Genomic DNA, 14640 nt, shown 5'->3' with positions numbered 1-14640 from the left:
TCACGCATGGCTCTGACTGGACACCGGCTCTCTCCAGTCTCCCGAAACAGATAGCCCAAATTATTAGGGCTGATAATTATGCGTATCGCCATTTGCACTGGGGTCATAGAGCAGAACCTAATTTGTCCAGAGGAGAAAAGAAAGCGTTACGTGAACTTCAAAATAACAACAATATTGTTATCAAGCCCGCAGATAAGGGGAATGCGGTTGTCATCTTAGATAGAGACCAGTATGTTCGGGAGGGACAGAGGCAACTAACAGTTGTTGAACATTATCGTCCGTTGGAGAAACCTATTTATTTACAGACTATTAATTTAATTTCAGAGATATTAGAAGAAATGTACTCAAAGAAAATTATTAGTGGGCGCCAAAAAGAGTATCTCCTGGGAAATGGTCCGCCGAGACCCAGGAGATTCTATTTATTACCTAAAATACATAAAGAACCCAAAAATTGGAGTGTTCCGTTTAAAATTCCCCCTGGCAGACCTATTGTGTCTGACTGCAATAGCGAAACGTATTTTGTTGCTGAGTACATCGAGTATTTTTTAAATCCCATTTCACAGAAACACCCCAGTTATCTAAAAGACACTTATGATTTTATTTCTAAAATTGGCCGTTTACAAATTCCTCCTAATGCTTTTCTTTTTACCATTGACATTGACAGTTTGTATACTAATATTGAGACTAAAGTCGGCTTGGAAGCTGTTAAGAAATGTATGAGTAAATTCCCGGACCCAAAAAGGCCGGATGAATATATTTTGAAGTTATTGGAAATTAATTTAACAAAAAACGATTTTGAGTTTGATTCGAAATTCTATCTACAAATTAAAGGCACGGCAATGGGGAAGAAATTTGCCCCCTCGTATGCCAACATCTTTATGGCCGACTGGGAGGAATCGGCTCTCTCTTCCTTTCCTTTAAAACCGTTTGCATATTTTCGTTTTCTGGATGATATCTGGGGTGTCTGGACGTACTCCAAGGATGAATTTATGACGTTTACACAACATTTAAACACACATCAGAGTTCCATTAAGATTAAGTTTATGATTGATCTACAAGAGGTCAATTTTCTGGATGTGGTTTCCTATAAGGGTCCTAAATTTCAGGAAACGGGTCGGTTGGACTTCAGAGTTTATTTCAAGGAAACCGACACACACTCACTTCTTCATAAGCACAGTTTTCACCCCAAACACACATTCAAAGGGATTGTGAAATCTCAATTGTTGAGATTTCACAGAATTTGCACAGAACAGACTTTTTTCCTTTCTGCTACCAAAACTTTATTCTCTGCCTTAAAACAACGCGGTTACTCGAGATCATTCCTTCGTAGGATGCTCAAAACTTTTAACCAACCCAAAGTGCTCCCTACGACAGATCCACATCCCAGAAACAAAATCATTCCTTTAGTGACACATTTTTCTAGCCAAAGTGTTCAACTCAATTTAGCGTCAAAATCTAACTTCCTTAAATTTCTCACACCCACACCTTATCTCCAACACCATAAGCCCATTGCGGCCTACAAACGCAACAAAAATCTTTTGGACACTTTAGTTCATAGTAAATTATATTCACCTTTACCAAAAGGCCCAAGGGATAAATGTAAATATTTTGTTTCTTTACGTTGGGTAATGAGTAAATCTACAAAACAAATATTTCAACTGCCACAGCCTTTGTCCCACCGAACAAGTAATTGTGTCTATTTAATTTTTTGTCTCAAATGCCGCAGACAGTATGTGGGCCAAACCAAAAATGAGCTACGTGTCCGCATCTACCAGCATGCCCACAATATTGTACACAAAATTGAGAAGCGTAGACATGTGGTTCAGCATTTTTTGGTTCACGGTCTTGCGGCCCTCAGGGCGACGGGACTCCAAGCGAATCCCCTCTGGTCATTACAGGACCGCCTTAGAGCTGAGAGGACATGGATCACACGCTTGGATACCCTCTACCCGAGAGGTCTTAATGAGATGTAATTCTGATGAGTCAATTATATTTTTTTTTCTTTTATATTCTCCTTCTTTCCTTTGAATGTGGTCTAAATGATCACATATTTCTATTTTCTACAACCACATCTACACCAACCCCTAAACCTAACCTTAATTACCCTTAGAATAATACCCACACTAGCCCCTAAACCTAACCTTGGTTACCCTACCAGCCCCTAAACCTAACCTTAATAACCCTTAGAGCAATACCCACATCAGCTCCTAAACCTAACCTGGGGTACCCTTACAATAATACCCCCCTTTGGGATGTATTTATTTTATTTTATTTTATTTTATTATACTAACAGCTGTAGTTGTGTCCCTTTCCCGCTCTTGGGTGGGCTCTTAGTGGTCAGTTGAGGGAAGGACTGTGCACAACCAGGCCTGGGCCCTTTATTGGACCCAGGCCTTGGATTTTTACATTTTCCTAATCCAGCCCGTGCCTCCCTCTCTGAGCTTTGGGCCTGCTCGGGGTTGGGATTGGGTCATGGCACAGTTTTTTTTCGGTTTTTATTTTATTCCCTTCAACAATTTTATTGTATGGTTTGGATTGGGTTGGGTATTTCCAGTTTTACTTATTCCCATAATTAAGTGTGTGTCTCTCTCTGTGTGTTTATTTGCACACACACACACACGTACATATATATACACACACACACACACACTCTCTTATATGTACACACACAAATCACATACATAATTTATATACACAAACATACATTTGTGTGATTTCAAAATTTATTTTAGGAATAGAGATACCTTTTACTTATAAATAAATATACATGATTCATATATACTCATTTACATTGATAATTTCTTCATCTTCATAACTTTTTTCAAAAAAACCTTTTTTTTGTTAGTTTACAAATTCAATATACACAAACACAGTTTATTACAGGAGATTTAGGAAAAAAGATCTTGATTGCTCATCGCTGGACTGGTTATTTGAATGTTCATGTGATGATCGGTTCGTTTGTTTAATTTGACATCAAAGGTTCTTTGAGTGTTTTTGATACACGGGAGGAGAATTCTACTCCATATATGGCTTATGTTGGTGCGTCACTATTGACCCGACAGAATCACACAATTAGTGAATATCATCTTTAATATTTTATTTTATACTAATTTGGGCTTGAATTCCATTTGTTTTCACAAATGTAAAGAATATTCCTTCATTTCGCTTTGTTTATTCACACAGTTTGTATATAATTGAGCTTAATTGTTCTGATTTTATAACAGTGTCGCACACATACACACACACACACACACATAGAGAGAGCGCGCTGCAGGCTCATGCACACAGCACGCATTTGAGGACAGCGCGCCGCGTGATTCGGATGCTCAGCGAATTGTCTGCGCATATAAAGTGATCTTTTGGACATTTTTAGTCAGTTTTGTGATTTAATTTCGTTCAAGTCAGCCTGAGGAAGGTACAGTTTAGTACCGAAACGTCGCACAAGACTTGAACGGTACAGTTTGTTTTGTTTTTGGAGTTTTTTGCTGAGTTTGGTGTGCGTTTAGGATGGATGTTTTTTCGAGGCGCGAGAGACAGCGTTTGGCGCCGCGTCCTCGTATTAGACTCACTGATACATCACCAAACTACAGATTTGATGCTTCAATGAAGAATACAACTGCACGTTTTCGTGCAAATGAGTTTAATTATGACTCACACGACCAAGAAAAGAATACAAATGCACGTTTACGTGCAAGACGTGACAACAAATTGTTTAACAAACAAACAAATGCACGTTTTCGTGCACGTGAGTTTATGAATACACAATACAGAGATTTGAATTGGCAACATGAGTATTCCCGTCCAGGTCGAGTACCAGTGTCCCGAGAAAGTGCCAGGCTTGGTTCTTCTCGTTCAGTCTCTACTTTCCACCCTGATCAGCACTCTGAGGTTGTAGGTCCATACAGACCTCCCAATAGACACCAAATAAAGCGTCAACGCAATAGAGCAAAGCGCACACAGTTTGCCACTGCGTCTAATGTTGATGCTGAAATTGAGAACCACGCAGAGCGTGAATTTTTTGTTGAGCAAGATGCTCTTTCTGAGGAGGATGTTCCTCAGCAATATAATGACCCTTCTGAGTTTGATTCAGTTTCTACTCAAAATCTCAGGAACCGAGCAACTTCCAATACTTTTCCTTCTCATTCTTCCTCTGCTCGCAGAATAAAATCTGTTTCTTTTGTGAATCACGGGGGACGTTTCCGTGATGTTGAAGTTTCTCTGGACAGAGGAACTCACCCACGCACTTTTGAAAGGGACAGATTTGCACGCCATTTCCCCCAAGAAAGGGAGGTTGGAGGGGGAAAGTTTAACAATTTAAAACAACGATTGTTACGTAGCACCACACACATTCCTGCACCCCCTAAGCTTAAAGCAACAATCAAACGCATGTATGATTTGATCCGTTTAGTTCACCATTTGGGGAAAGTCACTACAAAGATTCAAGATAACCAACCGATTACTTTTCAAAGGTTGACTGGCATTTTGATTGAGGCCGTCAACCCCGCGTCTCCTAACGATCAGGTGCGTCAAATGCTAGAGGGTAACGCTAAAAATTGGTCTTTTACCACACAGCTCATTTTAGAACAGCACTATGAGACGTTGATAGACGAAACGATTAAAGCCATCCGGGAACAAACGGACCAAGCCGATTGGCCAAAGGCGTTTGAAGTAGCGTCTAATTGGGCTGATCGTAATTTTCGGGGAAGGGTGAGTCCTGAGACTATTGAACAAGCAGAGGCTTTCATTACAGCTGAACTATCAGAAGCGAATTCCAATGCAATACCATTGGTCATAGCTGAAGAGCAAGTGTCAGAGTCCCCACGACCTCGCACATTTGCGGAAGTGGCAGTCTCTGGCTCACAACTACTAGCACGAACAGCACCAGCTCCACTGCCATTGGTTAGTACCCCTCTAGTTGTGGTCCGCCCGAAAGCGGGGGCACACCACATTGAAGTCCAAACCTCACCATCTCTTTTGGTGGAAGGGGGTGTCAAAGTCTCCTCCAAATCGGAGAGACTGGTCTTTTGAAAGGGAATTGTCTCCCGTGGGACCGCAACCAGCGCTCCAGCCCATACAGGCTCGAGCGATGTCACCACAAAAACAAAGGATTAGGAAAACGCATACACACCAGTCCGAGGCTCTTGAAGGTGACCAGCTCATCCTTGTGAGGGACACACATCACCAGAGTGAATGTGATGTAGTGTCCACTCCACGGCGGGATGGGTCACCTCGGGAGTTAGTTAATTTGGGGGAAGAGAATTGAATTGATTCTCCTTTACCCCCCGCACAACGCTGTGCCGCTACTTCTGACTCTTCTCAACACTCTAGCGCAGTGTTGTTTTCTGAACACTCAGGAGATTCCAACAGAATTCGTTCTCCACTCTCACATTTTCTCGAAGAATATGAACCATCTCCGAATCCGAGGGTCCCCTTGGAACCTATTGTGAAGGTGGTACGTGTTGAACACAGTGTTTCTCAACATTCCTCCCCAGTCGAAAGCAGACTGAGAGGAGAAGCAAATACAAAATTTCCACAGAAACCTACTGAGGTGGTGGAACGAGGAGAACCTAGCTGTATTCTACATCCCTCCCCTAGCGGCTCAACCACCGCTTGAGGACACAACTTCTGTTGGAGCTCTGAGCCCTGCCCCTTTGACTCCCAGCTCGATTGGTCGTCCAATCAGGCACGTCAATACGGGTAGAAAGTTATTCGATTGGAGTTTAACACTGAGAAAGAGATTCGTAATAATTGGCGACTCCAATCTTCATAGGCTTCCCTCATTCCAGTACCCAGATTTACAAGTGGATAGCTTTCCAGGGGCCAAGTGGCAACACGCTGGAAATCTCATAGAGAAGGCTACCATTGAGGTTAAGCCTGAAAAGATTATTCTGTCATTTGGTTTGAACAACAGACGGCAACGGTACAGAATGACAGCAATTACGGAAATGCAGAGGGCATACAGAGCGGTCAAACAGCGTTTGCCGGATACAGAGTTGTTTTGTCCTCTTATCAATTTTTCCAGGACTCTTCCTATGGAAGAACAACTCATGTTGGAACACATTAATGGACACATCAAAAAGAACATGAAATTTATTCCGTTGCTCCCAACGGCTCAGTTTCAAGTGGACGATGACGGCATCCACTGGAGGTCAATGACCGCTAAGGCCATGTTAGCACATTGGGCGACCCATTTAAACTTATAGCCAGTGACAGCCCAACAATGGGACCCCATAAGCTCATTATCAATCTTTCGGAGTCGTTTGTGCTCACTTCAGAGCAAAATTCTGTTCTTTTGAAAGGTCTCTCTTTCATTCCCACCCCCTTAGGCCTTAAAACTCAGAAAAAAGAATTGTTAAAAGACATGCAGTCCTACCATCGTAGGTTGAAATTAGAAACATTTTTTGAGGGCAAGAAGAGTCAAAAACATAAACTTCCTTTCACGCATGGCTCTGACTGGACACCGGCTCTCTCCAGTCTCCCGAAACAGATAGCCCAAATTATTAGGGCTGATAATTATGCGTATCGCCATTTGCACTGGGGTCATAGAGCTGAACCTAATTTGTCCAGAGGAGAAAAGAAAGCGTTACGTGAACTTCAAAATAACAACAATATTGTTATCAAGCCCGCAGATAAGGGGAATGCGGTTGTCATCTTAGATAGAGACCAGTATGTTCGGGAGGGACAGAGGCAACTAACAGTTGTTGAACATTATCGTCCGTTGGAGAAACCTATTTATTTACAGACTATTAATTTAATTTCAGAGATATTAGAAGAAATGTACTCAAAGAAAATTATTAGTGGGCGCCAAAAAGAGTATCTCCTGGGAAATGGTCCGCCGAGACCCAGGAGATTCTATTTATTACCTAAAATACATAAAGAACCCAAAAATTGGAGTGTTCCGTTTAAAATTCCCCCTGGCAGACCTATTGTGTCTGACTGCAATAGCGAAACGTATTTTGTTGCTGAGTACATCGAGTATTTTTTAAATCCCATTTCACAGAAACACCCCAGTTATCTAAAAGACACTTATGATTTTATTTCTAAAATTGGCCGTTTACAAATTCCTCCTAATGCTTTTCTTTTTACCATTGACATTGACAGTTTGTATACTAATATTGAGACTAAAGTCGGCTTGGAAGCTGTTAAGAAATGTATGAGTAAATTCCCGGACCCAAAAAGGCCGGATGAATATATTTTGAAGTTATTGGAAATTAATTTAACAAAAAACGATTTTGAGTTTGATTCGAAATTCTATCTACAAATTAAAGGCACGGCAATGGGGAAGAAATTTGCCCCCTCGTATGCCAACATCTTTATGGCCGACTGGGAGGAATCGGCTCTCTCTTCCTTTCCTTTAAAACCGTTTGCATATTTTCGTTTTCTGGATGATATCTGGGGTGTCTGGACGTACTCCAAGGATGAATTTATGACGTTTACACAACATTTAAACACACATCAGAGTTCCATTAAGATTAAGTTTATGATTGATCTACAAGAGGTCAATTTTCTGGATGTGGTTTCCTATAAGGGTCCTAAATTTCAGGAAACGGGTCGGTTGGACTTCAGAGTTTATTTCAAGGAAACCGACACACACTCACTTCTTCATAAGCACAGTTTTCACCCCAAACACACATTCAAAGGGATTGTGAAATCTCAATTGTTGAGATTTCACAGAATTTGCACAGAACAGACTTTTTTCCTTTCTGCTACCAAAACTTTATTCTCTGCCTTAAAACAACGCGGTTACTCGAGATCATTCCTTCGTAGGATGCTCAAAACTTTTAACCAACCCAAAGTGCTCCCTACGACAGATCCACATCCCAGAAACAAAATCATTCCTTTAGTGACACATTTTTCTAGCCAAAGTGTTCAACTCAATTTAGCGTCAAAATCTAACTTCCTTAAATTTCTCACACCCACACCTTATCTCCAACACCATAAGCCCATTGCGGCCTACAAACGCAACAAAAATCTTTTGGACACTTTAGTTCATAGTAAATTATATTCACCTTTACCAAAAGGCCCAAGGGATAAATGTAAATATTTTGTTTCTTTACGTTGGGTAATGAGTAAATCTACAAAACAAATATTTCAACTGCCACAGCCTTTGTCCCACCGAACAAGTAATTGTGTCTATTTAATTTTTGTCTCAAATGCCGCAGACAGTATGTGGGCCAAACCAAAAATGAGCTACGTGTCCGCATCTACCAGCATGCCCACAATATTGTACACAAAATTGAGAAGCGTAGACATGTGGTTCAGCATTTTTTGGTTCACGGTCTTGCGGCCCTCAGGGCGACGGGACTCCAAGCGAATCCCCTCTGGTCATTACAGGACCGCCTTAGAGCTGAGAGGACATGGATCACACGCTTGGATACCCTCTACCCGAGAGGTCTTAATGAGATGTAATTCTGATGAGTCAATTATATTTTTTTTCTTTTATATTCTCCTTCTTTCCTTTGAATGTGGTCTAAATGATCACATATTTCTATTTTCTACAACCACATCTACACCAACCCCTAAACCTAACCTTAATTACCCTTAGAATAATACCCACACTAGCCCCTAAACCTAACCTTGGTTACCCTACCAGCCCCTAAACCTAACCTTAATAACCCTTAGAGCAATACCCACATCAGCTCCTAAACCTAACCTGGGGTACCCTTACAATAATACCCCCTTTGGGATGTATTTATTTTATTTTATTTTATTTTATTATACTAACAGCTGTAGTTGTGTCCCTTTCCCGCTCTTGGGTGGGCTCTTAGTGGTCAGTTGAGGGAAGGACTGTGCACAACCAGGCCTGGGCCCTTTATTGGACCCAGGCCTTGGATTTTACATTTTCCTAATCCAGCCCGTGCCTCCCTCTCTGAGCTTTGGGCCTGCTCGGGGTTGGGATTGGGTCATGGCACAGTTTTTTTTCGGTTTTTATTTTATTCCCTTCAACAATTTTATTGTATGGTTTGGATTGGGTTGGGTATTTCCAGTTTTACTTATTCCCATAATTAAGTGTGTGTCTCTCTCTGTGTGTTTATTTGCACACACACACACACGTACATATATATACACACACACACACACACTCTCTTATATGTACACACACAAATCACATACATAATTTATATACACAAACATACATTTGTGTGATTTCAAAATTTATTTTAGGAATAGAGATACCTTTTACTTATAAATAAATATACATGATTCATATATACTCATTTACATTGATAATTTCTTCATCTTCATAACTTTTTTCAAAAAACCTTTTTTTGTTAGTTTACAAATTCAATATACACAAACACAGTTTATTACAGGAGATTTAGGAAAAAAGATCTTGATTGCTCATCGCTGGACTGGTTATTTGAATGTTCATGTGATGATCGGTTCGTTTGTTTAATTTGACATCAAAGGTTCTTTGAGTATTTTTGATACACGGGAGGAGAATTCTACTCCATATATGGCTTATGTTGGTGCGTCACTATTGACCCGACAGAATCACACAATTAGTGAATATCATCTTTAATATTTTATTTTATACTAATTTGGGCTTGAATTCCATTTGTTTTCACAAATGTAAAGAATATTCCTTCATTTCGCTTTGTTTATTCACACAGTTTGTATATAATTGAGCTTAATTGTTCTGATTTTATAACAGGGTCGCACACATACACACACACACACACACACACATAGAGAGAGCGCGCTGCAGGCTCATGCACACAGCACGCATTTGAGGACAGCGCGCCGCGTGATTCGGATGCTCAGCGAATTGTCTGCGCATATAAAGTGATCTTTTGGACATTTTTAGTCAGTTTTGTGATTTAATTTCGTTCAAGTCAGCCTGAGGAAGGTACAGTTTAGTACCGAAACGTCGCACAAGACTTGAACGGTACAGTTTGTTTTGTTTTTGGAGTTTTTTGCTGAGTTTGGTGTGCGTTTAGGATGGATGTTTTTTCGAGGCGCGAGAGACAGCGTTTGGCGCCGCGTCCTCGTATTAGACTCACTGATACATCACCAAACTACAGATTTGATGCTTCAATGAAGAATACAACTGCACGTTTTCGTGCAAATGAGTTTAATTATGACTCACACGACCAAGAAAAGAATACAAATGCACGTTTACGTGCAAGACGTGACAACAAATTGTTTAACAAACAAACAAATGCACGTTTTCGTGCACGTGAGTTTATGAATACACAATACAGAGATTTGAATTGGCAACATGAGTATTCCCGTCCAGGTCGAGTACCAGTGTCCCGAGAAAGTGCCAGGCTTGGTTCTTCTCGTTCAGTCTCTACTTTCCACCCTGATCAGCACTATGAGGTTGTAGGTCCATACAGACCTCCCAATAGACACCAAATAAAGCGTCAACGCAATAGAGCAAAGCGCACACAGTTTGCCACTGCGTCTAATGTTGATGCTGAAATTGAGAACCACGCAGAGCGTGAATTTTTTGTTGAGCAAGATGCTCTTTCTGAGGAGGATGTTCCTCAGCAATATAATGACCCTTCTGAGTTTGATTCAGTTTCTACTCAAAATCTCAGGAACCGAGCAACTTCCAATACTTTTCCTTCTCATTCTTCCTCTGCTCGCAGAATAAAATCTGTTTCTTTTGTGAATCACGGGGGACGTTTCCGTGATGTTGAAGTTTCTCTGGACAGAGGAACTCACCCACGCACTTTTGAAAGGGACAGATTTGCACGCCATTTCCCCCAAGAAAGGGAGGTTGGAGGGGGAAAGTTTAACAATTTAAAACAACGATTGTTACGTAGCACCACACACATTCCTGCACCCCCTAAGCTTAAAGCAACAATCAAACGCATGTATGATTTGATCCGTTTAGTTCACCATTTGGGGAAAGTCACTACAAAGATTCAAGATAACCAACCGATTACTTTTCAAAGGTTGACTGGCATTTTGATTGAGGCCGTCAACCCCGCGTCTCCTAACGATCAGGTGCGTCAAATGCTAGAGGGTAACGCTAAAAATTGGTCTTTTACCACACAGCTCATTTTAGAACAGCACTATGAGACGTTGATAGACGAAACGATTAAAGCCATCCGGGAACAAACGGACCAGGCCGATTGGCCAAAGGCGTTTGAAGTAGCGTCTAATTGGGCTGATCGTAATTTTCGGGGAAGGGTGAGTCCTGAGACTATTGAACAAGCAGAGGCTTTCATTACAGCTGAACTATCAGAAGCGAATTCCAATGCAATACCATTGGTCATAGCTGAAGAGCAAGTGTCAGAGTCCCCACGACCTCGCACATTTGCGGAAGTGGCAGTCTCTGGCTCACAACTACTAGCACGAACAGCACCAGCTCCACTGCCATTGGTTAGTACCCCTCTAGTTGTGGTCCGCCCGAAAGCGGGGGCACACCACATTGAAGTCCAAACCTCACCATCTCTTTTGGTGGAAGGGGGTGTCAAAGTCTCCTCCAAATCGGAGAGACTGGTCTTTTGAAAGGGAATTGTCTCCCGTGGGACCGCAACCAGCGCTCCAGCCCATACAGGCTCGAGCGATGTCACCACAAAAACAAAGGATTAGGAAAACGCATACACACCAGTCCGAGGCTCTTGAAGGTGACCAGCTCATCCTTGTGAGGGACACACATCACCAGAGTGAATGTGATGTAGTGTCCACTCCACGGCGGGATGGGTCACCTCGGGAGTTAGTTAATTTGGGGGAAGAGAATTGAATTGATTCTCCTTTACCCCCCGCACAACGCTGTGCCGCTACTTCTGACTCTTCTCAACACTCTAGCGCAGTGTTGTTTTCTGAACACTCAGGAGATTCCAACAGAATTCGTTCTCCACTCTCACATTTTCTCGAAGAATATGAACCATCTCCGAATCCGAGGGTCCCCTTGGAACCTATTGTGAAGGTGGTACGTGTTGAACACAGTGTTTCTCAACATTCCTCCCCAGTCGAAAGCAGACTGAGAGGAGAAGCAAATACAAAATTTCCACAGAAACCTACTGAGGTGGTGGAACGAGGAGAACCTAGCTGTATTCTACATCCTCCCCTAGCGGCTCAACCACCGCTTGAGGACACAACTTCTGTTGGAGCTCTGAGCCCTGCCCCTTTGACTCCCAGCTCGATTGGTCGTCCAATCAGGCACGTCAATACGGGTAGAAAGTTATTCGATTGGAGTTTAACACTGAGAAAGAGATTCGTAATAATTGGCGACTCCAATCTTCATAGGCTTCCCTCATTCCAGTACCCAGATTTACAAGTGGATAGCTTTCCAGGGGCCAAGTGGCAACACGCTGGAAATCTCATAGAGAAGGCTACCATTGAGGTTAAGCCTGAAAAGATTATTCTGTCATTTGGTTTGAACAACAGACGGCAACGGTACAGAATGACAGCAATTACGGAAATGCAGAGGGCATACAGAGCGGTCAAACAGCGTTTGCCGGATACAGAGTTGTTTTGTCCTCTTATCAATTTTTCCAGGACTCTTCCTATGGAAGAACAACTCATGTTGGAACACATTAATGGACACATCAAAAAGAACATGAAATTTATTCCGTTGCTCCCAACGGCTCAGTTTCAAGTGGACGATGACGGCATCCACTGGAGGTCAATGACCGCTAAGGCCATGTTAGCACATTGGGCGACCCATTTAAACTTATAGCCAGTGACAGCCCAACAATGGGACCCCATAAGCTCATTATCAATCTTTCGGAGTCGTTTGTGCTCACTTCAGAGCAAAATTCTGTTCTTTTGAAAGGTCTCTCTTTCATTCCCACCCCCTTAGGCCTTAAAACTCAGAAAAAAGAATTGTTAAAAGACATGCAGTCCTACCATCGTAGGTTGAAATTAGAAACATTTTTTGAGGGCAAGAAGAGTCAAAAACATAAACTTCCTTTCACGCATGGCTCTGACTGGACACCGGCTCTCTCCAGTCTCCCGAAACAGATAGCCCAAATTATTAGGGCTGATAATTATGCGTATCGCCATTTGCACTGGGGTCATAGAGCAGAACCTAATTTGTCCAGAGGAGAAAAGAAAGCGTTACGTGAACTTCAAAATAACAACAATATTGTTATCAAGCCCGCAGATAAGGGGAATGCGGTTGTCATCTTAGATAGAGACCAGTATGTTCGGGAGGGACAGAGGCAACTAACAGTTGTTGAACATTATCGTCCGTTGGAGAAACCTATTTATTTACAGACTATTAATTTAATTTCAGAGATATTAGAAGAAATGTACTCAAAGAAAATTATTAGTGGGCGCCAAAAAGAGTATCTCCTGGGAAATGGTCCGCCGAGACCCAGGAGATTCTATTTATTACCTAAAATACATAAAGAACCCAAAAATTGGAGTGTTCCGTTTAAAATTCCCCCTGGCAGACCTATTGTGTCTGACTGCAATAGCGAAACGTATTTTGTTGCTGAGTACATCGAGTATTTTTTAAATCCCATTTCACAGAAACACCCCAGTTATCTAAAAGACACTTATGATTTTATTTCTAAAATTGGCCGTTTACAAATTCCTCCTAATGCTTTTCTTTTTACCATTGACATTGACAGTTTGTATACTAATATTGAGACTAAAGTCGGCTTGGAAGCTGTTAAGAAATGTATGAGTAAATTCCCGGACCCAAAAAGGCCGGATGAATATATTTTGAAGTTATTGGAAATTAATTTAACAAAAAACGATTTTGAGTTTGATTCGAAATTCTATCTACAAATTAAAGGCACGGCAATGGGGAAGAAATTTGCCCCCTCGTATGCCAACATCTTTATGGCCGACTGGGAGGAATCGGCTCTCTCTTCCTTTCCTTTAAAACCGTTTGCATATTTTCGTTTTCTGGATGATATCTGGGGTGTCTGGACGTACTCCAAGGATGAATTTATGACGTTTACACAACATTTAAACACACATCAGAGTTCCATTAAGATTAAGTTTATGATTGATCTACAAGAGGTCAATTTTCTGGATGTGGTTTCCTATAAGGGTCCTAAATTTCAGGAAACGGGTCGGTTGGACTTCAGAGTTTATTTCAAGGAAACCGACACACACTCACTTCTTCATAAGCACAGTTTTCACCCCAAACACACATTCAAAGGGATTGTGAAATCTCAATTGTTGAGATTTCACAGAATTTGCACAGAACAGACTTTTTTCCTTTCTGCTACCAAAACTTTATTCTCTGCCTTAAAACAACGCGGTTACTCGAGATCATTCCTTCGTAGGATGCTCAAAACTTTTAACCAACCCAAAGTGCTCCCTACGACAGATCCACATCCCAGAAACAAAATCATTCCTTTAGTGACACATTTTTCTAGCCAAAGTGTTCAACTCAATTTAGCGTCAAAATCTAACTTCCTTAAATTTCTCACACCCACACCTTATCTCCAACACCATAAGCCCATTGCGGCCTACAAACGCAACAAAAATCTTTTGGACACTTTAGTTCATAGTAAATTATATTCACCTTTACCAAAAGGCCCAAGGGATAAATGTAAATATTTTGTTTCTTTACGTTGGGTAATGAGTAAATCTACAAAACAAATATTTCAACTGCCACAGCCTTTGTCCCACCGAACAAGTAATTGTGTCTATTTAATTTTTTGTCTCAAATGCCGCAGACAGTATGTGGGCCAAACCAAAAATGAGCTACGTGTCCGCATC

General features: G+C 41.4%; 1 protein-coding gene across 2 annotated transcripts in view; it reads left to right on the top strand.

Annotated features, from left to right (window-relative positions):
• LOC127439519 (uncharacterized) overlaps window positions 1-5141 on the top strand; it is a 53831-nt gene extending 48690 nt beyond the window's left edge. For both annotated transcript variants that reach the window (XM_051695687.1, XM_051695684.1), the window contains exon 2: window positions 4985-5141. In XM_051695687.1, the coding sequence (XP_051551647.1) occupies window positions 4985-5028 (44 nt within the window). In that variant the 3' untranslated portion in view covers window positions 5029-5141. The remainder of the gene's footprint in view (window positions 1-4984) is intronic.
• Window positions 5142-14640: the final 9499 nt, after the last annotated feature.

The sequence above is a fragment of the Myxocyprinus asiaticus genome, unplaced genomic scaffold, assembly GCF_019703515.2.
Source record: "Myxocyprinus asiaticus isolate MX2 ecotype Aquarium Trade unplaced genomic scaffold, UBuf_Myxa_2 HiC_scaffold_70, whole genome shotgun sequence".
In the NCBI taxonomy this organism is placed as follows: Eukaryota; Metazoa; Chordata; class Actinopteri; order Cypriniformes; family Catostomidae; genus Myxocyprinus; species Myxocyprinus asiaticus.
Note: the sequence above shows the minus strand (reverse complement) of the source record. Positions and strands in the feature narration are given on the sequence as shown.